At 42.3% G+C, this 26,227-nt stretch overlaps 1 protein-coding gene across 6 annotated transcripts in view; it reads left to right on the top strand.

Moving 5' to 3' along the window:
• PDE8A (phosphodiesterase 8A) overlaps positions 1–26,227 on the top strand; it is a 149,028-nt gene that overhangs the window by 64,353 nt on the left and 58,448 nt on the right. For 5 of the 6 annotated variants that reach the window (XM_036844489.1, XM_036844492.1, XM_036844495.1 and 2 more), the window contains exons 2-5: positions 7,657–7,713; positions 9,304–9,494; positions 18,008–18,064; positions 18,765–18,819. In XM_036844489.1, coding sequence (XP_036700384.1) covers positions 7,657–7,713; positions 9,304–9,494; positions 18,008–18,064; positions 18,765–18,819 — 360 coding nt within the window. Of the gene's footprint in view, positions 1–5,642; positions 5,877–7,656; positions 7,714–9,303; positions 9,495–18,007; positions 18,065–18,764; positions 18,820–26,227 lie in introns of those variants that run through there. The other variant, XM_036844494.1, reaches the window with a different exon arrangement.

The raw sequence follows: 26,227 nt of genomic DNA, 5'->3' as shown, positions 1-26,227 counted from the left end.
CAGTTGGATTTGAGGATTCTTAAATTTCACTGACACAGTGAAAGAGAGGCTCATGGGTTGGGTTAATCCTTCAGTTGGCTATCCTCAGTTTTTCTGGGTTGATTCTGTTTTCACCTTCAGAGGCAGTCTTCTTGCAGGGTTTCTAGAAAACCTTTATTTGTCCCCTGTATCAACTACATTAATATAATATTTAAGAAGTGGGTCCTATTTTGTACAGTATTTCAAGGTACTGTGATGTTAATGGTTCTTATTAGAGATTACCTAAGTGCTCTGAAAGAAATAGCTCTTTGGAAAAATATAGTTTTAAAAATGCCTCTGTGTGTGTAAAATTATAGTTGCATAGCAAAAACTTCTCGGAAAACCTTTTCTGTAGATATTTAGAATTTATTGGGCATTTGCTCACTGTCAGGAATTGTGATAAGCTCTTTAAATAGTTCATTTAATCCAGACACCATTTTTTGCCCAGCACTAATGGGTTTGGGAAAAAAGGACCTGAACAGTTTCACCCTAGCATGTGACTTGATTTGGGCATCCAATTGAGGTAACATATAAAAGGCTTCTTGTAAATATGTGCTGTTTAAATTGACCGAAGGGCATATTAAGACCAGATAAGGGGAGAAAAAAGAGACTGGGACATTGAGGATGGATAATGGAGTATTTTGCTTGCTCTGGGAGAAGGACCAGGGGAAGTGGCTAGGAAGGAGCTTTGCCTCAGGGTAGATCTTGGTGCCATCTTGTGGGTGGATCTGGAAAGGACCAAGCAGATCCACATCAGCTTCTACTAGGATGCCCTGCAGAACCCCAAATTTCCACACAACACTGACATAAAACTTCAAGTCAGATATCAGAACTCTGGTCTGGGAATCGGTGGATTTGGTTGTGTTCTGTCCATCAGCAAGTCCTGATCACTCCACCTCCAAAACACACCCCAGATTCATCTACTCGTCTCCATGGCAACTGCTAGACCAGGCTACCATCCTCTCTCACTTGGACTACTACAGAAGCTTCCTTACTGTCTCTTTGCCTCTACTCTCACTCTCTCACTGACAGTTTTCCACAGGCAGCCAAAAGGATCATTCATTTATGTTATTATTATTATTATTATTATTGGCTGCACTGCACGGTATGCAGGATCTTAGTTCCCCGACCAGGGGTCAAACCCGGACCCCCTGCGTTGGGAGCGCGGAGTCTTAACCACTGCACTGCCAGGGAAGTCCCCAAAGGGATCTTTTAAAAAAATAAAAATCAGATCATATCATTCCCTTGTATAAAACTTTCTAGTGGCTCTTCATGAAATTTAGAATAAAACCGAGTTTTCTTGTTCTGGCTTAGAAAGCTCTGCAACTTACAGCTCCTGCCTAGCCGTGAGCTCATCTCGGCACTCTTCCCCCTCGTTTTCTCAAATGTCCACCCTGTTCCCACCTTAGGTTCTGTGCTCTGCCCGGTGCTCCCTCCTCCACTCCTGGCGTGGCTGACTCCTTGTCATTCAGATCTCGCCTTCCACAGTGCCGCCTCAGTGCCACCTCAGAGAGGCCTTCTTGACTCTGATTCAGAACAGCAACCCAGTTACTCTCTGTCAAATCCCTCCCTGCTGTGTAGCAATATTATCTGTCTTGTTCTCTGTTGAATGCCCAGTGCCTAGGAAACCATCTGACACATAGTGAGTGTTCAACAAAGATTTGTCAAATGGATGGATGCTGCTTTCCAGGTTCTTGGTCTTAATTCAGCTAGATACAGGTTAGGGTCAGGTAACTTTAGGCCTTTCCCAGTGAAGCATGAAAAGACCACAGGGGGCTTCCCTGGTGTCGCAGTGGTTAAGAATCCGCCTGCCAATGCAGGGGACACAGGTTCACGCCCTGGTCCGGGAAGATCCCACATGCCGCGGAGCAACTAACTCCGTGTGCCACAACTACTGAGCCTATGCTCTAGAGCCCGCGAGCCACAACTACTGAAGCCCACGCGCCTAGAGCTCGTGCTCCGCAACAAGAGAAGCCCCCGGAATGAGAAGCCCGCGCACCACAACGAAGAGTAGCCCCCGCTTGCCGCAACTAGAGAAAGCCTGTGCACAGCAACAAAGACCCAACGCAGCCAAAAATAAATAAATCTATTATTTTTTTAAAAAAAGAAAAGACCACAGGAATTAAGTTCCTATGAATTGGGCCCAGTTCCCACCATTGCCACTTACCAGCGCTTTAATCATACGGCTCTGAGCTTCAGTTTGGTCATCAATAAAATGGAGTTAATGAGCTTCCCTTACTCATAGGGTAAGGACTAAATTGGATTTAAATATGATTGGAAGCAAAGTATTTAGCACATACTAGACACCTTCCTTCTATATTAAATCTGCACCATGTTGTCATAATTTACGTTTTCCCCTCCTCCTACTCAGGACAGGGTAGGCATTTGGTCTTTGCACTCCCAGTACCTACCTCTGTGCTTGGCTTATAACATATAAGTAGGTGGTCCACGAATGTCTGAGTTAATTTTGACTCTCCCCACCTAAGAACTGGTATCTCCTGACTCTTGTCCAGGCTGTGCCCCTTTGATCAATTTACCACTCTTTGCCCAGAGAGACAGAGACAAGATGGCCACTGGCTGTACAGGGAAAGCCTGGAGGGACAGTATGGCTCAAGACAAAATCTGATTTATGTCTTTGCTATAGTTCCTAGGTTTGTAAACAATTAATATAAATTGATCCCAACATAACTTTCTGTTTCTAATAAAGGGATGTAGGAAAAAGATAGATCACATGATTCTTTTGTGGTTCCTAGTGCTTAGGCTTTTCCTAAGATTGCTTCCTTCCTTTGTGTTCCTTTACAATATAAAATATATATGAAAATACTCTGAAAATTAGAAGTGCTGTATTATATACATGTGTATATGTATAAGCTGGTATGAGTATGATTTTTAGATAAATGATTGGTTCAAAAAGATTAGCTCATTGTAAAGCAGTTATACTCCAATAAAGATGTTAAAAAATAAATATATTACATTTTCAAAAGACTTAATAAAATAAAAATTTAAATACAGAGATAGAAAAAAGATTAGCTGTTGAGTAAACATTCATTCAGAAGTATTTTTTCAATGTCTGCCATGTGCTGCTAGGCACTGTTTTGGGTATTGGAAATATAGCAATAAATAAAGCAGATAATCCCTGTCTTTGTAGAATTTACATTCTCATGGGAGAGACACTCCTTTAATAAGAACATAATAAAATATGTAGGTAGTGGGGCAAATGGTAACTAAATCTGCAGAAAAAAAAAAAAGCAGGCAAGGGATAGGGAGGGTCAGAGGAGTAGAATATTTAGACAGGTTGGAATTATATCTCTCTTTCCTCTCCTACCCCCACTGGTGATCAAGATTCGTAACATAGTAACTTTGCCCTGCAGTTAGGTCAGTTAGGCAAACAAAAGAAAACTGATAGGTGGTTCATCAAGGTGTCTAATAATAATGTATTTCAGATTTCTATCAGCCATGTTAACAAAAAATTACTTTAAAATAATAAAATACAGACATCATCATCTGATATCCCAATTTAACAGTCTTTTTTTTTTTTTTTTATAAATTTATTTATTTGTTTTTATTTATTTATGGCTGTGTTGGGTCTTCGTTTCTGTGCGAGGACTTTCTCCAGTTGTGGCAAGCGGGGGCCACTCTTCATCACGGTGCGCGGGCCTCTCACTATCGCGGCCTCTCTTGTTGCGGGGCACAGGCTCCAGACGCGCAGGCTCAGTAATTGCGGCTCACGGGCGCAGTTGCTCCGCGGCATGTGGGATCTTCCCAGATCAGGGCACGAACCCGTGTCCCCTGCATTGGCAAGCAGATTCTCAACCACTGCGCCACCAGGGAAGCCCTAACAGTCTTTTTTTAACAATAAATCTTAATAAATATATAAATATTTAAAAACCCAAAAGACTAAATTCAACAACTTGTATAATTACTGATATCAGTTCATGAATATATTATTGTTCCTGTATTACCTAAAAATATCAGTTGCTTTTGAAGCTGAAAGCTATTATTAAAACTGATTTGAAAATGACTATTCCCTTCTAAATATTAATGTGAAAAATAATTATTAAGAGGGCTATGGCCTGAAGCATTAGGTCAGTTTGATTCTGATTTTCATACACAAAGGATGAATGCACGAATTCTGGTAGTTCCGATCCCCCTATCCAGAGCAGTTGGGAAGTTGTTTACTCTCTGAGGGCCCACTGCTGACGTCTGCTCACTGAGTAATGTCATCAGATTTCCTGGTGATGGTTATTTGGGGGGGGGGCAGTGGTAAGTAGTTGTCCGGCTCTGCTGGGACACCGCTTGACAGAGGTCCTGAGAGCCGGATATACCCCGTAGACAGGATGTAAGGTTAAAATGCAATCTAGTTAAGTAAATAAAGAAAGTATTCAATGGTAAAATAGAATTGCTGAAACATTAATGTTTTAAAATGATACTGCTAAAATTATACTGAGGTAGAATCCATGCTCTTTAAAAAAATTAATCTATAGCTTCTTTTATTTCTTAGAATTAATGCGGTGGTGAGTTATTTTTACAAGTTGAGATCATAAAGTTACGCTGTCCTTTGTTTGTAAAAGTTATTTCACCCACTTTGGGTGTAGACCATGTACTCAGTATTGTTTTCCTAGGAAGAATGAGACTTTTGCCCTTAGCTGTCCATTCTTTTTATTTATTTATTTATTTATTTAACATCTTCATCGGAGTATAATTGCTTTACATTGTTGTGTTAGTTGCTGCTGTATAACAAGGTGAATCAGCTATACGTATACACATATCCCCATATCCCCTCCCTCTTGCGTCTCCCTCCCACCCTCCCTATCCCACCCCTCTAGGTGGTCACAAAGCATGAGCTGATCTCCCTGTGCTATGCGGCTGCTTCCCACTAGCTATCTGTTTTACATTTGGTAGGGTATATATGTCAGTGCCACTCTCTCACTTCGTCCCAGCTTACCCTTCCCCCTCCCTGTTTCCTCAAGTCCATTCTCTACGTCTATGACTTTATTCCTGTCCCGCCCCTAGGTTCTTCAGAACCACTTTTTCTTTTTTAGATTGCATATATATGTGTTAGCATATAGCTGTCCATTCTTTTATCTTGTCCCTCAGCTTGTAACCAACACTATATAGTATGTGTTTTTTAAAATCAAGCTAGTCGTTAACATTTTAAAGTTTCTTTTATTAATTATTGTAGCCTTTAGCTTATTTTTCTCCTCCTGGTTTCTTAAGTTTGTACTGTTGACTTTCTCAAATTTAGTGATTTGAAAGCTTAGTATATTAATTCTTGTTTCATGACAGAGATCTAAGACTGAATTTTGCTTCTGAGTAAAATTTACTAGTATCTTGTAGGTTTTATTACATGATATTCTCATTTTTATTATTTTCCAAGCAATCTGTAGGCATAGTTTGCATTTCCCTCTCTGATCCATCAGTTACATGAGTTTAAAAATTTCCAAGGAGGGGGTATTTCTTAACTTACGTTTTTAATTTTGGTTTGATTGCCTTATGGTTGGAAGTAAAAACTGTACAAGGAATATGTTTTAAAGTTTTCTTTGTGACCTAGTATATGTTTTTACGATATTCATAAATATTTTCTTTCTCTCCTTTCAGACTTTATCTTTTGTCTCCTTGATCCTTCATAGCAAATTTCATGAGTATCTTCTGTGAGAGGCTGCGGCCGCCGTTTCACACAGAGGACCCAAATGCTGTCCAACAACCGCTTCATCCTGGGCAGTGGCACAGCCCTCCTGTTGATGGGTTTTCTGGGTTTTTTTATGCAACTCCACCCTGCCTCAACACTGTAGAAAATCAGCAAAATGATTTCCCTTCTTTTTCTTTTTCCTGAGTAGTTCCACTGTCTTCTCCAAGCAGTAAGCCTGTATCATTTCTTCTTCTTTCATTCATTCATTTCTTTAAACTCTGTTCATAAAAACCAACAAAAAGTCATTGTTCAGATTGGTCTCTCTCGATGCCTCTTGCCTTCCGTCTCACTGCCCTGTGGGAGTATGATTATGTAGAGCACATCTCTCTCTTTTAAGACTCTCTTTGACCTCCTGGATCATATTCCGTCAGAAATTCTGGCTTTGGCATCCAGCTGTGCCTCTCGATGAGGCCGGCCTCTGACTGCCCAGCTCTGGAGGATAGACGGTGCTGTGGGATGTCTGTGCTCACCCTGCCACCCTACTGCAAAGCCCTCCTCCTCAGTCTCAGGTCTAGAGTAGTAGCGACCCTCATTCTTACACCTTCTGAGAGATGAAGTTACTACAAAGCAAATCAGAAACTGAGCCGGTGTCCCATAATTAATAGACATCAGCTTCTTGCAGTTAAAAATATACATGGACTTCCTCCATCACTAAGCAGGTTTTGTTGCATGTGTTTACTGTAGGAGAGATCACTGCTTGAGGGGAGAGATGGGAGGTGGCAGGCAGTTAAGAAGTATCTTGTGGGAAGATTTATAGATCTAGTTCTGCTGCTGCTGTGTTTTAGGTATGAAATCACACCGTCACACCCAGAGGCCTGGAATAGGGTAGGGATCCCCTCAACACATATATACAGTGTTTCTGGAAAAATTGCAAAATATGTCTCTTCCTCCAGGTAGCAACCCAAGGCCAGGGTTCATGGCTTGGGACTGGATTTTAGCTCTCCATTCTCCCTCCCTTGTGCTCCTTTGTGCAGTGCACAGACTTCCCAAACCTTCCAGTGGCCCTGGGTTTGCAGCACAGTTTATAGAACTAAACAGACTGGTCAGTGGAATCCCAGCTGCCACTTGCTGCTGTGTAGCCTTAAACAAAGTACTTGGAACCTCAGCTTTCCAATGTAAACTCTCAGCATGTTGCAAAGGTTCAGTGAGATAACGTATGTTCAGCCCTTAGCACAGTGCCCAGTTTATGCTGAGCCCTCCATTGGCGCTATGATTCTATTACTTGTTGGGGTTTGGTTATGACACTGTATATTTATCTTTGTGTGTTAGTGTGAAGTTCTCAAATAGATAAGCTTCTTTTTTTTTGGCCGCGCCGTGAGGCTCGTGGGATCTTATTTCCCCTAACAGGGATCAAACCCGGGCCCCCCAGCAGTGAGAGTACAGAGTCCTGACCACTGGACCACCAGGGAATTTCCCAATGAGCATTTATTGATAAGCACTGTACTTGTCTGTAAAATGAAAGTGTTAACCGTTTCTCAACAAGGAGTCTTTGAGGTCCCATGGTTCTGATAGCTGGATTTCATTTTTTTGGTGCCATTTTAGATGTAAGATTTCATTGTCCATCAGGGGAAAGATGGCAGTAGACATGGAAGGAACCAGTGTTCGTTCGGTGTCTAATCTTTGGGGGTTCTTTATATTGTAATCTCACGTGATCTCTGTAACACATGAGGAATTGAGGCCTAAGGTTGGGTAATTCACTTAGAGTCACACACAGCTAGGAAAAGAAAAGCTGGGATCAGACTCATTTTATGTGTCCTTCCCTGCTCTCCACCTTTCCTGGGGTTTATAAGGAGATAACTGAGATCCCTCTGTCTAATAAGTATTTACGTAATTTTTCTCTAGAGTAGAAATTTCATTTTCATCTGTGGCACTGATGAGAGAGAGAAAAATTTAAGCAAGCTTATCTTTTTTTTTTTCTTTTCATTTTTAAGCAGATCTTTTTCTTGCAGGTAGCAGTAGCTGATATACAATTTGGCCCCATGAGATTTCATCCAGATCAGCTCCAGGTAATAATATACCATGCTGTAATTTTCACCTTGATTTTCTTTAAAGACGGGGAGGGAGAGGGTCTAAAATTATACATTGAAAATAATCTTCTGTTTTAGATAAAATATTGGATCAATGTTGAATTCCCTGAACTTGATAGCAGTACTACAGTTATATCAGGGAATGTACTTTTCTTAGAAATACACGTTGAGGTATTTAGAGATGAAATGTCTGCAACCTACTTTAAAAGGTTCAGCAATAAAATAATATGTGTAATTGTGTGTGTGTGTGTATGTATGTGGAGAGAGAGAGAAAGCAAAGGTGGCAAAATGTTAACAATTGATGAAACTAGAAGAAGGGTGTTCTAGCATTTATTGTCATTCATGACTTTTTGTAGGTTTGAAATTTTCCAATATAGAGAGTAAAATCATGGTCTACTCCATGTTACTGAATCAGCTGTAGCAGAGAGAAAATATCTATAAATTTTCTAATCCAAAATATTAAACAAAATAACAATTGAAATTTAGCTCCAACGTTACTTGATGCTTCCTGTACACAAACGCATGCTCACTGTTACATTTTTTAAAATGTGAAAAGGACTGGCAGAAATGTGCTCTCAGGACCTCCCTGGCGGTCCAGTGGTTAAGACTCCACGCTCCCAATGCAGGGGGCCTGGGTTTGATCCCTGGTCAGGGAACTAAGATCCCACATGCTGCGCAGCACAGAAGAAATGTGCTCTCTTAACTCTTTGCACTTGTGGTATTTGTGCACCTGGGTAAGCTTAGAGGGACTGAGTCTTGGGGAATGGGGTTTCTGTCTCTTTCCCTTAGGCTGTCCCGCCTTGACTGTACCACGTACCACAGTTGCCCCCCCTCCCCACCCGTTAGTCAGTCTGAGTGTGAAGGGATGGAGCAGTGCACTCCTGCCCCAGGTGTGGCTTGGGGGCCTGGCAGCGCAGGGGAAAGGCAGCAGACGCAGGCCTCGCCCAATCCAGGCCAGGTGCGAGGGCAGCCAGCTGTCTCTTGCACCTGGTGCTATTCCTGTGTCACTAAATAGGCAGTTTTTGAATTGTAACGTTTTGGTCTACTTTAAGTCTCCTCTCTTATAATCAAAGTAATTTTTTTTTTAACTTGGAGGAATTACGTAAAGTCTTGAGTCAGAATATTTAAATGTATTATTTAAAGTATTAAGTATTCTAGGAGTTTGATTGAAATATTGGTGTTTGCCATCTAAGGACTTACCTAGTTAACGTACTGCTAACTAAAACAAATATTTGTGTTTTTTAATTGATTCGGTTTTAAGATAAAATACTTAATCAAATCTTTGTTGAGTTTTTCCAGTGGGCTTATTAGCAAAAGAAATAAGCATATGATCCATGCACTGACTTCCAGACTAAGAACAGATAGAATAGCACTCATTTCAGGGAGCTGAGTGATAACGTCCCAGAGTTACATGTAGGAAAAGGATTTACTCAACAGATCGTTATGCTCACATCTGTGTACTTGCCTTGAAAACACTTGGGAGTTTTCTGTGGCTTGTTAAGAAATGACAATTCTAACGACACCTTTTTTTTTTTTTCTTTTAAAAGTGTTCATGCTTTTTTGATTCAGGTACTTTTAGTGTTTCCCAAAGAAGATAAGCAGTGTAATGGATTCTGTAGGGCATGTGAAAAAGCAGGGTTTAAGTGTACAGTTATCAAGGAGGCTCAGACGGCCCTTGCCTGTTTCCTGGACAAACATCATGATGTCATCATCATTGACCACAGAAATCCCCAACAGCTGGACGGGGAGGTGCTGTGCAGGTAAGCCTGAGACTCAGGCCTCAAGAGTCCTGCTGGCATTTGTGACAGTAAATGCAGCCCCAAATACATTAGGTTAAATTCAGTGTCTTTTAGGGTGCCTTCCATGCAAGTAAAATAAGCAAGACGTTAGAATATTATTATTTCTAGGAGAGATCTCTATCTCTTTTGTTTTGTTTTGCTTTGCTTAAAACAGAAAATCTGAATGTGAACCGTTAAGGGATAAGATGAAATCCTGTATGTAATTAACCACAACTGTCAACCTGTATAGTACTGCAACAAGAGTTATTATAGTTTTTTAGATGTTTTTAAAGTTATAAAAAATTTGAAAATTGTCTTCTAATGTTAGGTGAATATGCCTTGTTTCTCATACTTGCAGAATATCAATATCATGAGAGAATTTGGGTAGCAGACATAAATCTAAGAAAAGTACTTTCTAAAGAAAGTCATTTGCTGCTGATGGAAGCAAGGCAAAAGTGAAATATCAATTTTATTTAAAAGAAAACTTTTATTTTGGGGAAGACAAATCATAATTTTAATATGATGTAAAATTTTATAATATATTAATTTTAAGGACATTTAAATGTTGACTTTTAGGAGATAGAAAAGATTGAAAACCAAACATAACAGGGGTTAAAAACTGAGCTGACAGGAAAATGACATCCAGAAGGTTGACCAGAAGGTTGTTTACAGGTACATGGTGATTTCCATGTACTTGAGAGTTCACCTTTCAGGTAGTCAGATGAGAGGTGGCTTTTACCCAGGTGTGATCCACCTCCAGTAAAGCTTCCCTCTGGCCTTGCTCTGTGTTGCCTGCCATGCTGCCTGTGTTCCTTTCCTATTTCTGTCTGGTTGATGGCAGTTAGCCATTGTCACTGTAGCCCAGATTTGTTTGACGTGTTATCTGATAGCACACCCATGAGGGATGTGGAGATGTGGAGAGAGCTCTGACCCTGGGTCCTATGCTCAGCTCTTCCCTTGCCCAGCTGCCTTTGGGTAACTCTCTGTCTTCTCTGAGGATGTGTTTTCTCAGCTGTAAATTTGGAACACTTGGTTTCCAAGATCCTTTCTCTCTCTAGCATTTGATGGATAGCACTCAGAGGAAGGGAAGAAAATATCTTAGTTACGTGGTGCTTTTAGTCTTGGTAGACTGCTGCTAGGCAGGAGAAATATCTAAGGAGAGCCAAAGAGCCCAAACAGAAAAGGTGAAGGGGGGTGAGGTGCTGAGGACAACTTGGCTTCCTTCACAGTCTTGTCCAGGTCCAAACCTGGCCACAGGTATGTGCTGGACAATGACATTCATACTCATAAAGATGGCTCTGCTAGACCGTCCTGTGTTATAAAAGAAAAACTAAGTTGTGGTAGTTATGGTCTACTTTTTTTTATTGTGATAAAATACACATAACATACAATTATGCTCCACTTTTTGAAGGAGAAGAAAGTACTGTTGTTACACATTTTGGGAATATTCTAAACAAATAGGGTAACTCATTCAGCAAATGTATAAATTTACAACTTATACAGTTTTAAAACAGAGAATGTGACCTGGGTTGCTTAACGTGTGGTTTTAGAGAGGCTTAGACTGTCATAAGTGCATGTCTTCTACCAAGTCCCCACCACCCTCCATCCAGCCTCTGATGGGGGTTAGGGTTTCCCAAGGGAGAGATCTGAGTTTCAGAAGTTCTCCTCCATGTTGAGTCCAGCTCTGTCCATATTTGGCCCCAGGTTTCCAACATTTGAGGACAAGAGTGGTCTTTTCTGGTTGGAGCACATCCTCACTGCTGTCAGCGGCTCCTCACAGAGTGTGGTTTCATATTCCAGCCCCATCAAGGAGGCCTCCTCTGAGTACCTTCTTCCAATCAAGATCTCTCGTAGGCGTGGTTCCCGAACCGAAAAGCTCACGGGTTTGGGTAGATGAGCGTAGAGTAAGCAGAGCCGTCACCCCTCACCGCCCCCCCCCCCGTGTTAGCCAGAGAGCAGACCTCTACAAAGGCACCCCCAGTCACGCTCCTTTCCTGACGGCTGCATCACAGCCCTGGCCAAGAATCTGAAGTCTTTCTCGCTAGCTGTGTTCTACCACATCACTTTTGTCTTGTTGGCTGAGGATTTGGAGGACAAGGGGCGGGGGGAGTCCTTGTGCCATTTGTAATGAGTTTTCTAGAGGCAAGAGTGGGCCCTGATTTACTTTCCTAGTCAGTTTCATCTCAGTTCTGGCCCTTACCTGGTTTATCTCCCTTAAGATCATCCCTTTTAAGGGTGCCTGCCCACTATGGACTGTTCCTTCAAGGAATCTTTCCAGGCTGTCCCTCCTGAACCTGCTCGCCCTCTCTCTCCACTTACACTGCTCCCTAAGAGACCTTAGCCCTGGCAGAGCCCCGTCTGTCCCTTCTTCTTCCTTTTGGGATACCTGATCAACACCCCCTGTGAAGGGTTTTTCATCAGTTGCTGATTTGTCTAAATGATTAGCATTCAGCTGTATCTCTCTATTGGGGACACGTGGGACTCCTTACACTCCTTATCAGATACCTTCCTAAAGGTTAGATAGTCTGTGTCTGCGATATTTTCAAACTCAGCAGTTGAGGGAACCCTACTTGGCAGGTATTCTTGGTTCAGGACACGGTGCTTGTTACCAGAGCTACATAGGTGAATAAGACATGGTTCTTGCCTCTGAGGAACAAATGCTTTTGTTGGCGGGGGCAAGCGAGCGATTTCAGCACAGCTCATAGATGCCCACAGAGGAGGTATGCTGTGGGTGCCTGTGTCTAGGAGGGCTTCACAAGGGGGTGTTTGAGTTGAGTCCCAGAGGATAAGCGGGAGTTCTGAAAGGAAGGACTGTGGAGAAAACATTCCGGGTGGAGGAAGCAGCATGTGTAGGACCGGGCAGGGTGTCCAGGGTCAGGCGGCTGCTGCATCCAGCAGGTACGGGCCCTGGCTCAGGGTGAGACTGGAGCAGCAGATGAGCCTGATCTGGAGGGCCTTGTGTGCTGAGCCAAAGGCTTTGGAGTCTGCCCTGTAGGCAGTTGAGACCCTGGCGTAGTCTACGTATTCTACGCAGGGGAGTGTCCGGAGTGCACTGCCAGAGCACTGTGGCTGCCGCCTGGAGAGTGGAGAAGGAGATGGAAGGAGCGGAGGCCCGTCAGCCAGCTGTGAGGCTGAGGTCAGGGCCTCCTCGCAACTTCCTGTAGAGACAAAAACTGACGACAGCAATGAACGAACCAAAGATAAGATGACAGATATGTCAGAAGTTGGGAGACAGAAAAGGACGGGGATTCTCACTGTATCTCTTGTGCTATGGGGACCAATAAAGAAGCCTGTTCCTGGAATGTCCTCTGCATAGTTCAGCCTCTGAAGCTGAAATTCCAAAGGCCCTGCAGGAAGGAAGTGGGAAGAGGCTTTGCTTTACTCCCACTGTGTCCTGCTGAGCCTGGGATGCTGGAGTTGCACTGACCAGAGCTGAGCACCATCACTTCTGTGATTTACTTTCTACATCCACTAGGAAACCCAAGACAGGGAGCAGAGGGAGATGGACAAAGACGTGGTTTTTCCTACCATGTTGTAAGAAGGGGCAGAGGCATAAGGAGCCTGGGAACATTCCTTCACATATTGCAGTTTCAAAACAGCAAACTGCATCAGTTCTCAGGTTTAGCCAGAGAATGGCAGAGAGCAGGCCAGGAGTCCCCTCTGTGCAGCAGAGCCATGCTTGCCTGCTGGCAGCGCTCTCTGAGCACGAACTTGCACCTGTTGACCTGATCTGCAGGTCCAGACCTCAGAGGAGGACGGCTGCTAACCCCAAGGGTCCAGCAAAGGGGTGCACGGGAGACTCCTCTGACCATCTCTGCTGCAGACACTCTGCCTGGGTTGATGTTGCTCCTGTTCAAGGATAAAGAAGGGGACCTGTAAAAAGCTGCCAAATTATGGAGGGGGAAAGACAGCCTGAAGACAAAGAAAATTGTTTTCCATAAGAAACTGAAGAACCTTTTAGAAGACATATGCTTAGTGTACTCAGAAAAAATGAAGAGCTAGTCCTCTGTGCAGCAGGAGCAGGGCTCTGTAATGAAAGGGAAGATTTTTATAAAGGGAGATGGAGGAAGTAAAGCACTGCGTAGAAACCCAACATACGTTAACAGAATTAAGTCTGTGTTGATGTGAAAGGATGCTCAACGTCACTAATCATTAGAGAAATGCAAATCAAAACTACAATGAGGTATCACCTCACACCAGTCAGAATGGCCATCATCAAAAAATCTACAAACAATAAATGCTGGAGAGGGTGTGGAGAAAAGGGAACCCTCTTGCACTGTTGGTGGGAATGTAGATTGATACAGCCACTATGGAAAACAGTATGGAGGTTCCTTAAAAAACTAGAAATAGAACTACTGTACGACCCAGCCGTCCCACTACTGGGCATATACCCTGAGAAAACCATAATTCAAAAAGAGTCATGTACCACAGTGTTCATTGCAGCACAATTTACAATCGCCAGGACATGGAAGCAACCTAAGTGTCCATCGACAGATGAATGGATAAAGAAGATGTGGCACGTATATACAATGGAATATTACTCAGCCATAAAAAGAAATGAAATCGAATTATTTGTAGTGAGGTGGATGGACCTAGAGTCTGTCATACAGAGTGAAGTAAGTCAGAAAGAGAAAAACAAATACCGTATGCTATCACATACTTATGGAATCTAAAAAAAAAAAAAAAATTGGTTCTGATGAACCTAGGGGCAGGACAGGAATAAAGACGCAGATGTAGAGAATGGACTTGACACGGGGAGGGGGAAGGGTAAGCTGGGACGAAGTGAGAGAGTGGCATGGACATATATACACTACCAAATGTAAAATAGACAGCTAGTGGGAAGCAGCCACATAGCACAGGGAGATCAGCTCGGTGGTTTGTGACCACCTAGAAGGGTGGAATAGGGAGGGTGGGAGGGAGACGCAAGATGGAGGAGATATGGGGATATATGTATATGTATAGCTGATTCACTTTTTTATAAAGCAGAAACACAACATTGTAAAGCAATTATACTCCAATAAAGATGTTTAAAAAGAAAACAAAGTCTGTTGAATGCAGAAGCAAGATCGAACTCAGAGTGCTGGGTGCTTTCATAACAGTCTCTGGATTTACCTTGGTCTGAACATCCTTTTACCATCGTAAATTCCATTCTTTTCAATGTGAAACTCATTCCACGTGGCAGAGGGAACAGTGGCATAGTACAAGTAATGGAGTTGTGGTTTTGTAAAATTTAGGTCATTGAAGGGCTTTGCTATGTTCATACAGTAAGCCTCCAGCATGTGTCCTTTTTTCCAGTTTTGTATCAAGACCATCATCAGAATTACTTGTAGTTTCCCAGTGTATCTAGAGACTGGTAGTTGCCCCCCAATATCCATTACTACTCTTTTCTTAATAGCAGAACATCTAGTGTTTAGGTGGGAATACAACCACCTAGAAAATATACTGCATTCCCTAGCTTTTCTTGCAGCTGGCCAATGGAAGTGTCATGTGCATCTTCTGAAAAGTGTCCTTGAAGGGAATATGCATGCCCTTCTTCCTGCTGTCTGGAATGTGGATGTTATGGCTAGAGCTCAGCATCTGTCTTGGACCATGAGGAAGAAACCACGTACAGACAATAATAGAGAAACATAAGACAGGAGGAGCCCGGTTCCTGATGCTGCGGAGTGCCATTGCAGCTTGGACTGCTCACCTCTGCACATCTTGCATGTGGGAGACAAGTCTTGTTTAAGCCACTTTCTCTGGAGTTTTCTGTTGTGCATAACCAAATCAAATGCAAATGTTTCACCAGGTAGCATGGTTCTGAGAGCTTCCCAGTATGCTTGTGCAGCCTTTCAGAATCTCATGCTGTAGACTCACACCCCATCTTTTTTTAAGATTTTTTTTTATGTGGACCATTTTTTTTTAAGTCTTTATTGAATTTGTTACAATATTGCTTCTGTTTTATGTTTTGATTTTTTTGCCCAGGAGGCATGTGGGATCTTAGCTCCCTGGCGAGGGATCGAACCCACACCCCCTGCATTGGAAGGCAAAGTCTTAGCCACTGGACCGCCAGGGAAGTCCCTCACGTCCCATCTTTTTTTCTGACTTCTTGAAATCTTCCTTCCGAATGCCCGGGTGTATATTTTGATGACGCCATTTCATTTCTTTCTTAGTTTTCATGAATTCTAAAGTAAAGGATGTTATTTTGCAACCCGGGTTCCTGACATTCCTATTTCCTAGCCAGTTCTTCCTTCTTATGGACCAGAGAAGGTTAAGAATACACCTCTGCCTTTTCATACCATGTTAGACCTCCTTTGCAGGGACCGGCTTGTCTCCAGGAAGCATGGTCTTTCCTTCTACTTTGTCCTTAGCCCAGTGCCCCTCATCTCTGTATCCAAATCTACTTACTGGGATCATCTACGTGGTTGCGTACTTGCTATTATACCACTCAGATCTCTGTTTTTCTTGTAAAAAGATGAGAGCTGGTTTGAAATGGCTGGCTGCATACTTAAATTGCCTTTTCTCCTTCTAAATCTTTGTGATATGATAGAAGTATAAATGTAAGAACAACTACAGTGTCCTAAGAAGTCATGGAAATACCATTTGTGAGTCCATGTCTTTCATTCCCTGTTTAAGATTAGTGCTAGGGTGAGTATTAGCCAACAGGTTTGAGAAGTGACCTGGCCTTGTCTGTTGTGTGAGGGTCTGCCATGCCAGTCACCCTCCCGAGCTGAAACAGCCCTTCCCATGGCTCCTTCTCCAGGAAGGTGAGCTTGGCTATTCTCTAGGCAGGGAGACCATGTTTGGACCAGGGCCTGGCACCTGGTCAGCAAGCCCTTCAGCGACCTGTCGAGAGGGCTCTTCCGGTAGAGCCATGTAGCCAGTGCCCTTTAGGTTGGCTCCCACTGGAGACGGTAGGCAAATAGAAGCTGGAGGAGTACAGTGGACCCTGGGAGAAGCAGAAGTGTTGACACAGAGAGAGAGAGTGTTATGAGCTACGTGGTCCATGAGAGAGACTGGCTGGTCCCTAGGGCTGCTTTTCCATCCCTGAGCAACTTCCCAACCCAAGAGCTAGTCTGCATCTATCGTTGGACTTCAGCCTTTCTCAACCTGAGCTCCATGAGAAAATTAAGCCTCAGCGCCCTGAGGCAGGGATAGGCAAAGGGGAACACAGTCAGGCCCATTCATTTATGTATTGTCTGTGGCTGCTCTCGTGCTACAGTGGCAGAATTGAGTAGTTGTGACAGAGTCTGTATGGCCCAAAAAGCCTAAAATATTTACTATCTGGCCCTTTACAGAAAAATTTTGCCAAAACTGAGGCATCCATTGTATATGATGAATTGACTTTTCTCTTATGCATCTGGAATGGTTATGTTATGAACCATCCTTGGGAGAATTGAGAAACAGTCACTCAAATGAGTTTCTGTGTTCAGTGATTCAGAAGTGACACAAGTGATTCTTGAACCAGCAGAACTGAAGTAAGGCAGTAAGTCTGGGCTACTCCCTGTCCCATCCCGGACACATTGTCCAGGGGCCAGCGCACTTCTGACTTGGCTGGGGCAGTCTGGATCCAGTCCTCTCCATCTCCTCCGTCTGAAGTCACCCTCCCGTGTGGGTCCTCTTCCTTCCAGGCCAGGGGCCGAGTTCCTCCCTCTTCCTGTGGCCTGGCTCTTCTTCTCCGAATAGGCCTGCTTTCTTCCCCAGGGTAGGATGGGTCAAAGCCATTGCATATCTCCAGTGGAGCAACTTCTTTTCCTGCTACTCCTCTCTGTCACATTTATCTCTGCCCTCTCTCATCTTTTGGCTGGATTTTCATTCCCTGTGACTTCCTGGGAAGCTGCTTCTCCGGAAGGTTAAATTCAGTCCCTGCGGGCAGACTTATACTCCTTGGGTAATTTCAGTGGAGCAGTGTCTTCTACTTTTCTCAACCAGTCTTCCATTCTTAATTTTTCCTGTCAGGTGTTGATTCTCCTCTTTCTGACTGATAAGAATATCTTGCATTTCCAAGTTTTGAATATTTATTGTTACTGTTTTTGCCTGCATTGTACTTGGGAACCCTTCTTTGCACTGCTTAGAGTACAGTGGAGAGCTGACCCTTGGGCTTCTTCACCCCCACTGGAATTGTCGCCATCAGCTAGTGGTAATATACATAAACTTGCATTTTCCCTTGGTAGGAAGAGAGAGTAACCCCTTTCATGTAAGCCCCAGGTAGGGAAAATTTTCCACCTCAAACAGCTTAGGTTAACAAAGAGCAGAGCAAGTAGAAGGCACATCATTTGCATTAGCTGTTATCTTCACACTCCATAATTGTTAGGGTTACCATAGGCCACTGGTTAGGAGTTTGTCCTCCAAAGAGGGAAAGATCAAGTAGCTACGAAGGTGACTCCAGCGTATGAAGGGATCTTTTGCTCTCCCTTCTCCCTCTCCCCCAACTTTAATTGTTCTACCAAAATTGTTTAGGTATATTTAGTTTTTAAAGAATTGCTTTAAATTTATTTTAAAACTGTTTTTTAAAGGTCTATCAGATCATCAGAACTCTCAGAAAACACAGTTATTGTTGGTGTAGTACGCAGGTAAGATATTTCCTTCTTTCTTTCTTTTTTGATGTTGAAATTCAGGTGTCAGTGTAATGTTTGCTTTTACCAGAGGCCCAAATAACAGCTTGTGGGCCATGACAGGCCTCACCCTTTTTAGTTGGGCCTTTTTTTTCTTTACTCTTTCTTATTTTCTTTCACTTTGGCAGTTAAATTCATGGCTGGAGTTTGTACTCTCATACTAGGTTTTGTGATTTTGGACTGCCTTTCTCTTTAGAAATAGGCAAACCACGAGAGAATTCCATTCCTAAAGTATGAATGTTTTCCAGGCGTATTTCCTAGGGACTTCAAACTCCAAATATCTGTGAAGATTTGAATTATACATAGTTGGGGGAAATCTTATATTTCATTTTAAAATTGGAGGTAAGGAAAGAACAGAAATAATTTAGTTTAAATTAAAATTTTTACGTATCAAATAGATATACAGTCACTCCTGTATCCTGGCTGTTAGTATAATCTCTGTATTTCAAGCATTAATATATACTGCCAAAAAGCCAAGTGTGAAACTAAAACAGAAAACTGTTTTCAACTTTATACGTTTGATTTGTATGTTAATCTAATTCATCTAAAAGTACTCATTATATGACAATTATAATATTATGTAAATTAGTGAGTAGTTAAAGATGTGAGATGTAATTGATAAAAACTGTCTCTAACCATTTACTATGTTCTTTTGAAGGGCGGTTAGAGAAGAGTCATCTGTAATGTCCCTCATTGAGGCTGGCTTTACAAGGGTATGTACCCACTTTTTTGTTATACAAGTATAATTCAGCATAAGAAGTTATTTTATCTCAGTTTAGAGCCCAGCAATAGTTTTGAATTAATTTGAAGAAAAAAAAATTTTCCTTATGCTGTGTTATAGTTTGGTTTAACTTTATAACCTGGTAATCTAATAATCCACAACACTTTGCTTTCTTAGTCTCTCAAAACTATGCCTGCTAAAGTCATCTAAACATATTAAAATCTCCTTTAATGGCTTACTCATTGAAAATTATACCATAGGATGTGTTGTTATAACGCTTACATGTATACATGCAACTTTATAGCCAGTTCAAGGATTCTGGAAGTAAGACCTCCCCAACATGGCTCCCTTTCTTTCCACCACTGGCTCCAGTCTGTTGGTTTCTCTTAAGCCAAAAAGCTTCTGAAGGCTTTGGTCAGCTGGTTGCCGGTGAGCCTTGGAAATCATGATGGAGAGAGCTTATATAAGGCTGATTGTTGGGCAGATTTGTAGCCCAAATTAATATTATCAATGAGGTAGTCCAGAAACCTCAAGCCTTGAACTTAGTTTAAAGTGATTCTGGGGATTCCCTGGAGGCACAGTGGTTAAGAATCCGCCTGCCAATGCAGGGGACACGGGTTCGATCCCTGGTCCGGGAAGATCTCACACGCCGCGGAGCAACTAAGCCCGTGCGCCACAACTACTGAGCCTGCGCTCTAGAGCCTGTGAGCCACAACTACTGAGCCCGCGCTCCACAACTACTGAAGCCCGTGCGCCTAGAGCCCGTGCTCCACAGCAAGAGAAGCCACCGCAGTGAGAAGCCTGTGCACCGCAATGAAGAGTAGCCCCGCTTGCTGCAACTAGAGAAAAACCCGCACGCAGCAATGAAGACCCAACGCAGCCAAAAATAAAATAAAATAAATAAATGTATTAAAAAAAAAAAATAAGGTGATTCTGGATGGTAGCACTCCCAGGTATTCGGAAGAAGCAAATTACAAATCCTCCCAGAGAAAGACACCTTCTTCTTTGGCCTCAGAGAATCTCTGCAAATAATTATTCAGGGGCAGCAGGCAGCACTCAGCGTTAACCAGTCCACCAGGAGACAAGGCGTTGCAAGTGAGAACTAGCAGGGGGAGAAAGACAGCAGGAACAGACCCCCACAGTCCTCAGAAATTAGAATGATCAGATATGAATTGTAAAACAATTATGCCTATTATATGTAAAGAAATAAAGACAAGACAAGCTTGGAAATATCTGCAAGGAATAAGAAAGTATAAAAAGTGATAGCACATTTTAAGTAGCATGTAATTGAATTTTGAGAAGTGTACATATAATAACTGAAAATTTGAAAACTTAGTAGGTCAGAAGAAATTATCCAGCATGTAGCACAAAGATAAAAAAATAGAAAATAAGTTAGAGAGGTTTAGAAATGTGGAGGTTAGAATGTGCGGTTTAGCATACATATAACTGGAGTTCCAGAAGGACAGGAGAGAGAATGGGACAGTGTATTTGAAGAGAATTCTCCAGAAATGATGGAAGACTTTAGTCCACAGATTCCAAAATTCCAAAGTAGAGTAAATAAAAAGAGGACACATCATAGTGAAAAAACAAACAAAGAGAAGATCTTAAAATCAGCCAGAGGAAAAAGATTACCTACAAAAGAATAGCAGACTAACAGCTAGCTTCTCAGCAGCAATAAACGGAAGATAGAAAACAGTGGAATAATATTTTCAGTGTGATAAAAGAAAATAACTGCCAACCTAGCCTAAATACTTTCAAAAATGAAGGTGTAATAAAGACTTTCAGAAATATGAAAATTGAGGCAGTTTGTAAGTAGCAGATTCTCACAAGGAAATTCGTAAGGAGGTACTTCAAACAGAAGCAAGGTAAATCCCAAGTGGGAGGGCTGAAAGGCAAGAAGGAATGAGGAACAAGAAAATGTGAATGTGGGGTAATTATAAACACATATTTACTGTATAAAACAGTAATAATGTCTCATCTGATTAGAGATTATGGTGAGAAAAGGACTGTAACCCGAGAGTCACACACCCAGCTAAGTTATTGTTCGTGCCCTTTAGGGCAAAAGAGATATTTCTTTTGGGGGAATATACATAAAGTTCAGAGATGTATTTCCCCAGTAGCCCTGTCTGAGGAAAATAACTGAGTAAGGACTTCAACCATAGAACAAATGAACTGGAACAGAAACTCTAAGATGAGGGAGAGAGCAGTAGAGAGAAGTGATGGGAGGTGAGCCTGCCCTGTGCACGTGCTCCCCTGCTCCTCCCTCCTTCTCGAGCCCTCCTCCTTTCTGTGTCTGCGTGTGTACATACACAGGTATGGGTATGTGTGTGCAATGTAGAATATATATGTTTATATATAATTATCATTATGTAACATCCAATAATAGCTCAGTATTTAAATTCTAGACTATCTGAACAAACCCTAGGTGTCTTCAAGGTTTGGAGGGAGGAAGTGGAGGTAAAAGGATTCTCGTGACCTCACCTAGCGGACAGGGAATGGGGGTGGGCAGTGAAAGTATTGAAGTTTTCTTCTTTATGGGAAATGTGCTGGTGGGAGATACTTTGTTCTGGAGGTAATTGGTTTCTTGTTTTCAAATAATAGTAAAGAAATCTATGTCTGCTTTTGAGATCGGTGAAAAGGAAAGTAACCATTAATAGAGAAGTTTAAGTAAACTTCCAAATTAATAAAATATGGAATTTGCGGGAATTCCCTGGAGGTCCAGTGGTTAGGACTCCGCGCTTTCACTGCCGAGGGCCCGAGTTCAATCCCTGGTCAGGGAACCAAGATCCCGCAAGCTGCGCAGCGCGGCCAAAAAACAAAAAAAAAATATGGAATTTATAGCAACTTGATCAAACTGGCAGATCCAAGGAAGGGGAAACAACAGTGTGAAAGCAATCATAAACACAAAGTAAGATAAGAGTAAAATCAAGTGCATGGGAATGGGCTGAATTCTCCCATTAAAGGATAAGCCATTAGATTGGGTTACAAAATTACAGTTATATGATGTTTATAAGACAGTGATAAAAGGAGCTTAATAATAAAGAAACAAAGAGGTAGCAAGTAAATGCAGACAAAAGGAACACAGGAATTCCAATATTAGCATCAGATAAGGTGGAACTTAAGACCTTGTTTTATACACACATAATTTTATATAAAAATTTTAGATTATTATTATTGCATAGTTTTTTGGTTCTCCCTTTTTGACACTCCCACAACATTCACACATATCAGTGCCTGTCCCCATTCCCTGACCTCCAGTAATCCATGTGAGCTAGTATGAGAAAAACCACATCAGCCAGCGTGAAGGTGAGCATTCTTTTAAGAATCCGAGGTTGGAAGTTGTGGATCACCTATTCCCAGGAATCGTTAGGTCATCCCTCCTTAAACTGCTTAGGGAAGCATTCACGAGAGGCAAAAACCTTTCCCAGATAACTTTGAAGATCTTTTTTTTTTTTTTTTATTTTTACAAGACTTAAATAGACTGACACCAAGCATTGTACATGGATGACCACAACAAAAGCAACAATGATTGCAATTACCAAACATGAAACACACTCATACTATGTCATAATATTGACATTCAGTCCAGTAATCCTCCACTGTAACAGCTCCTTTACTTTGCAGTGAAAATTGATTTGTATATTCTTTGCCTCTGAGTCCTTGTGGGATTTTTTTTTTTTTTAAATTCAGACAGAAAGTCACAAAAATTATACTCATCCTCATCAGTTCACTCAGTCCCATGTAATTAATTTTTTTTCATCTTGATCTTTTGTTAGCACTTTTATGAGTTCATCAGTTTTTCATTAGAGTTCTGAAAATGCTTATTCATTCAGTTCAGCAGTACAGTCAGTTACCAGAAACCTGTACTTGTCAGAGTCTTTTCCATGAATTTCTTGAAGATGAAACCCTTTTATAGGAACATATTTGCAAAATCATCAGAGTACACCCAGAACTGTCTGTAAATGACAAAAGACTTAAAAATGACCACGGTTAAAGATTTGATGAAAGTTCATAATAATGCAGTTGACAAGAAAATTAGTTATTTCTGAGATATACATTTTAAAGTAATAACTAGGATTATTACTTATAACATTATACCAGAACATATAAGATTTTTAGAAATTTCATGTAATGTCTGAAACATTTATATTAACATATTTCCATACATATTTCCATACAAATACAAATATAAGATTTTTAGAAATTTCATGTAATGTCTGAAACATTTATATTAACATATTTCCATACATATTTCCATACAAATACAAATATAAGATTTTTAGAAATTTCATGTAATGTCTGAAACATTTATATTAACATATTTCCATACAAATAACCCAATGAAAGTTTAGTATTAGTTGTTTTGTTTGTTTTTTTATACTGCAGGTTCTTATTAGGCATCAGTTTCATACACATCAGTGTATACATGTCAATTGAAGATCTTTATATTATTACTCTTAAGCTGCAGAACTGGCTATTCTTAACAAGGACCTTCAATGCTTCCACTTTGCAGTGAAACTAGTGAAACCTGGGGGATAGATTATTCATCTTGCCTTGGGTTGTTTGCTTACCTACGGCCACCAGCAGTCATTAAGCTTTTCATTTGTACGAGGTCATAGATGCAGTGTTGGAAATTGTGTGTTTGAAATTCTGCACAAGGAAGTCCATCAGCACAGCTTCGCAGACTGGGAAGCATGTCCTGGTAGAAAGTCTAGTTAACCATGGACCTTGTATTTTCCTAGTATAATTGAGTTATCATTAAACTAATTTGAAAATTCAAAAGTAACCGACATACACACTTTGCCTGCCCTCTCACCCGTACAACTTAATCAAGGTGTCCCCCCGAAGCCTTTGCTGGGAACCATGGTTAAGTGCATGTCTCTGCGAAAACACTCCCATGCAAAAAACACAAAGGGTTTAAAGTAGTCATTTTAGAGGTCTGTGACTTAGGAAGTATGGAGATAGCAGCAGCCTCACCACTTTATAAGTGACGAATCCAAGTAGGTGACCAGTCCTCAGAGACTACACGTGCTAACTCTTCTCATGCAGAGTCCTGTACCCTCAGGTAACAAAAGGGTAGTGAGGTGACAGAGGGCACGGAGACAGAGCAGAGCATCCAGACCTGGAGGGAAGGTGATTCTCCAGAGTCTCATGGCTGGGAGGCAGTGGGGCCCATGCTTGAACCCAGCCCTGGACCTGAAAGCCATCACCACAGTGAGGACTCTGGGATTCAGGGGGCAGTCAACTATTCTGTGGATTGGCCATAGTTCAGGAGTTCAGGATGGATGGATGGAGACCTGCTTGCCTCCTCAGTTGGACTTGGCAGCTGAGCTTTTGCTGACTAAATTCTCGAAGGTTAGGGTTTGGTATCTCTCAACACTGGTTGTGCGTTAGAACCCCCTGAAAGGCTTCCCTGGAGACCCTGTTTCAGTTGGTGTGGGGAGGAGCCTGCACGTTGGTATTATTTTTTAAGATTGCAGGGAATTCTAATATGCAGCCAAGGGTTGAGAACCACTGGGTGGGGCCCAGCAAGGTGGGTGTGATATGCTCTGGAGAAAGCAAGGCTGAGTTGGCTCAGGAGTCTGCAGGACTTGTGGCCCCGGCCCCTCTTGTGGGATGGGTTGGGGAGGGGAGACCAGCTGATGTTCAAGCAGAGGGAATAGCAGCCTGATTCCTGAAGATCCCTGGACCTGCTGCCCTTCTCCACCCTCCATGCCCTGTGGAATCCTTGGGACATGAATGAAAGTTGGCGAAGGGCAGGAGAGACAGGATATTTAGATACACAGAACAAAGCAGAGGTAGTGAGGGGGAGGGGCAGATAGCAGGAGCAAGATGCTGTACTTTTAGTCACACATGCTTGTTTTTTAGCCATGATGTCCACCTTTGGGGTAAAAAAGTTTGGATATGTACATTCACACCCAGTGAAAACTCTGGTTGCATGCATGGGAGGCCATGACACATAATACACATGGCTCCGTGTCCCAAGATTTCGCCTGCAGAGCAGGTGAAGCCAGGCAAGCGCGTGGACAGCTGGAGACACCTGTCCATCTCAAGTCCCCCACCCCTTGTCTACTGGAGTGGCACAAGCACTATACCCGGAAATCTCTCCTCCCTATTCCTGCCTGGTCCGCAGTGGGTGCCTCTGCAGATGGGCAGTGTTCCTGGATGTGCCTGAGGGGTCACAGCTGACTGAGGAGTGAGCGGCAGGGCCAGCACTCTCCTCCCCTCTCAGCAGCGGGGAGCTGGTAGGCATGTCACCTCTCTCAGACTTCTGTGGGTAAGAAGGGCTGTGTTTGGCCTGCAGGCCCGGGAACCATCATGCCCATGGCCAGCAGGCCTTGCCTTCCCTCCCAGGGGGACGGCAGTCACTGTGCTTTATGTTTGTGCAACAGTTTACAGTTAGAGTGCTTTCTCATGGTCATCTGTGGTGGAGCAGGGTGTCTTGTTTTGCAGGTGAGGAAGCAGGCTCAGGAAGGTTAAGGGCCTCATTGAGAATCATATAGCTTTTAAGGCATGAACTTGGGGCTGGATTTTTAGGTTTCTTGACACAAAGACAAGACCCTGAGCACTGTTCAAACAGGGATATCTGCCTTCACTGGCAGTAGAAGGAGCTCCACAAGGGGCCCCGTGCCCTAGATTGGTCCGGCTTTGGCTTGTCGATAGTGGCCTGCAGATGCCCTGCCTCTTAGCCTCAGCTTCCTCCTCGGTCAGATAGAGTATTATCCACGTATTGAGCAGGTGAAAGCAAGAGCTGTTCACAGAAATAGGGGTGAGTAAATGTTCACAAATATTTTTTTACATCTGAATGTAACTATGTGACAGAACGTAGCGACTTGTAAGATGTCTTCATGAAATACATAATTTGGTGGTGCTCAGGCTTCCCATTCCCATGTAAATTTGCTTTGTTGAGATGTTTCCATTATGTAAAGGTTATTATACAAAACAGTTACTGTCCACAGCAATGAGAGAGACTGGGCAAAGCCATGGCTCTGCCAGTACCTCTGCCGTGGAGGGTAATCCTTTGTCAGCTTAGTTGAGCTGCTGTTTGAAGTTACTGTAGGAGAATGTTGCCTGAGTGCGAGTTACCTCTGTGAAACTCAGCTGCAAAGAGATGTGCAAGCATATTTTTGCTTACCGTGAGCTTGTACAGCTCGAAAGAGGACAACATATTGCTCTTGAATAAGTGAATAGACTCTGAAAGTTAATATAGATAGGACTTTAGTTAATAAATTTCCTCCTTCTGTATATTCTAGGCTCTGCTAGTGACATGTAGATATCAAAAATCCTCTTACTTCAAGGCAGTGAAAGAAAAGCGTTCTTAAGTGCTCTTTTTTTTCCTTGAACTTTTTTTTTAGTGGAATTAAATATTGTGTTAGTTTCAGGTGTACAGCAAAGTGATT

The sequence above is a fragment of the Balaenoptera musculus genome, chromosome 2, assembly GCF_009873245.2.
Source record: "Balaenoptera musculus isolate JJ_BM4_2016_0621 chromosome 2, mBalMus1.pri.v3, whole genome shotgun sequence".
Classification (NCBI taxonomy): domain Eukaryota; kingdom Metazoa; phylum Chordata; class Mammalia; order Artiodactyla; family Balaenopteridae; genus Balaenoptera; species Balaenoptera musculus.
This window is presented reverse-complemented; position numbering and strand designations above follow the sequence as displayed.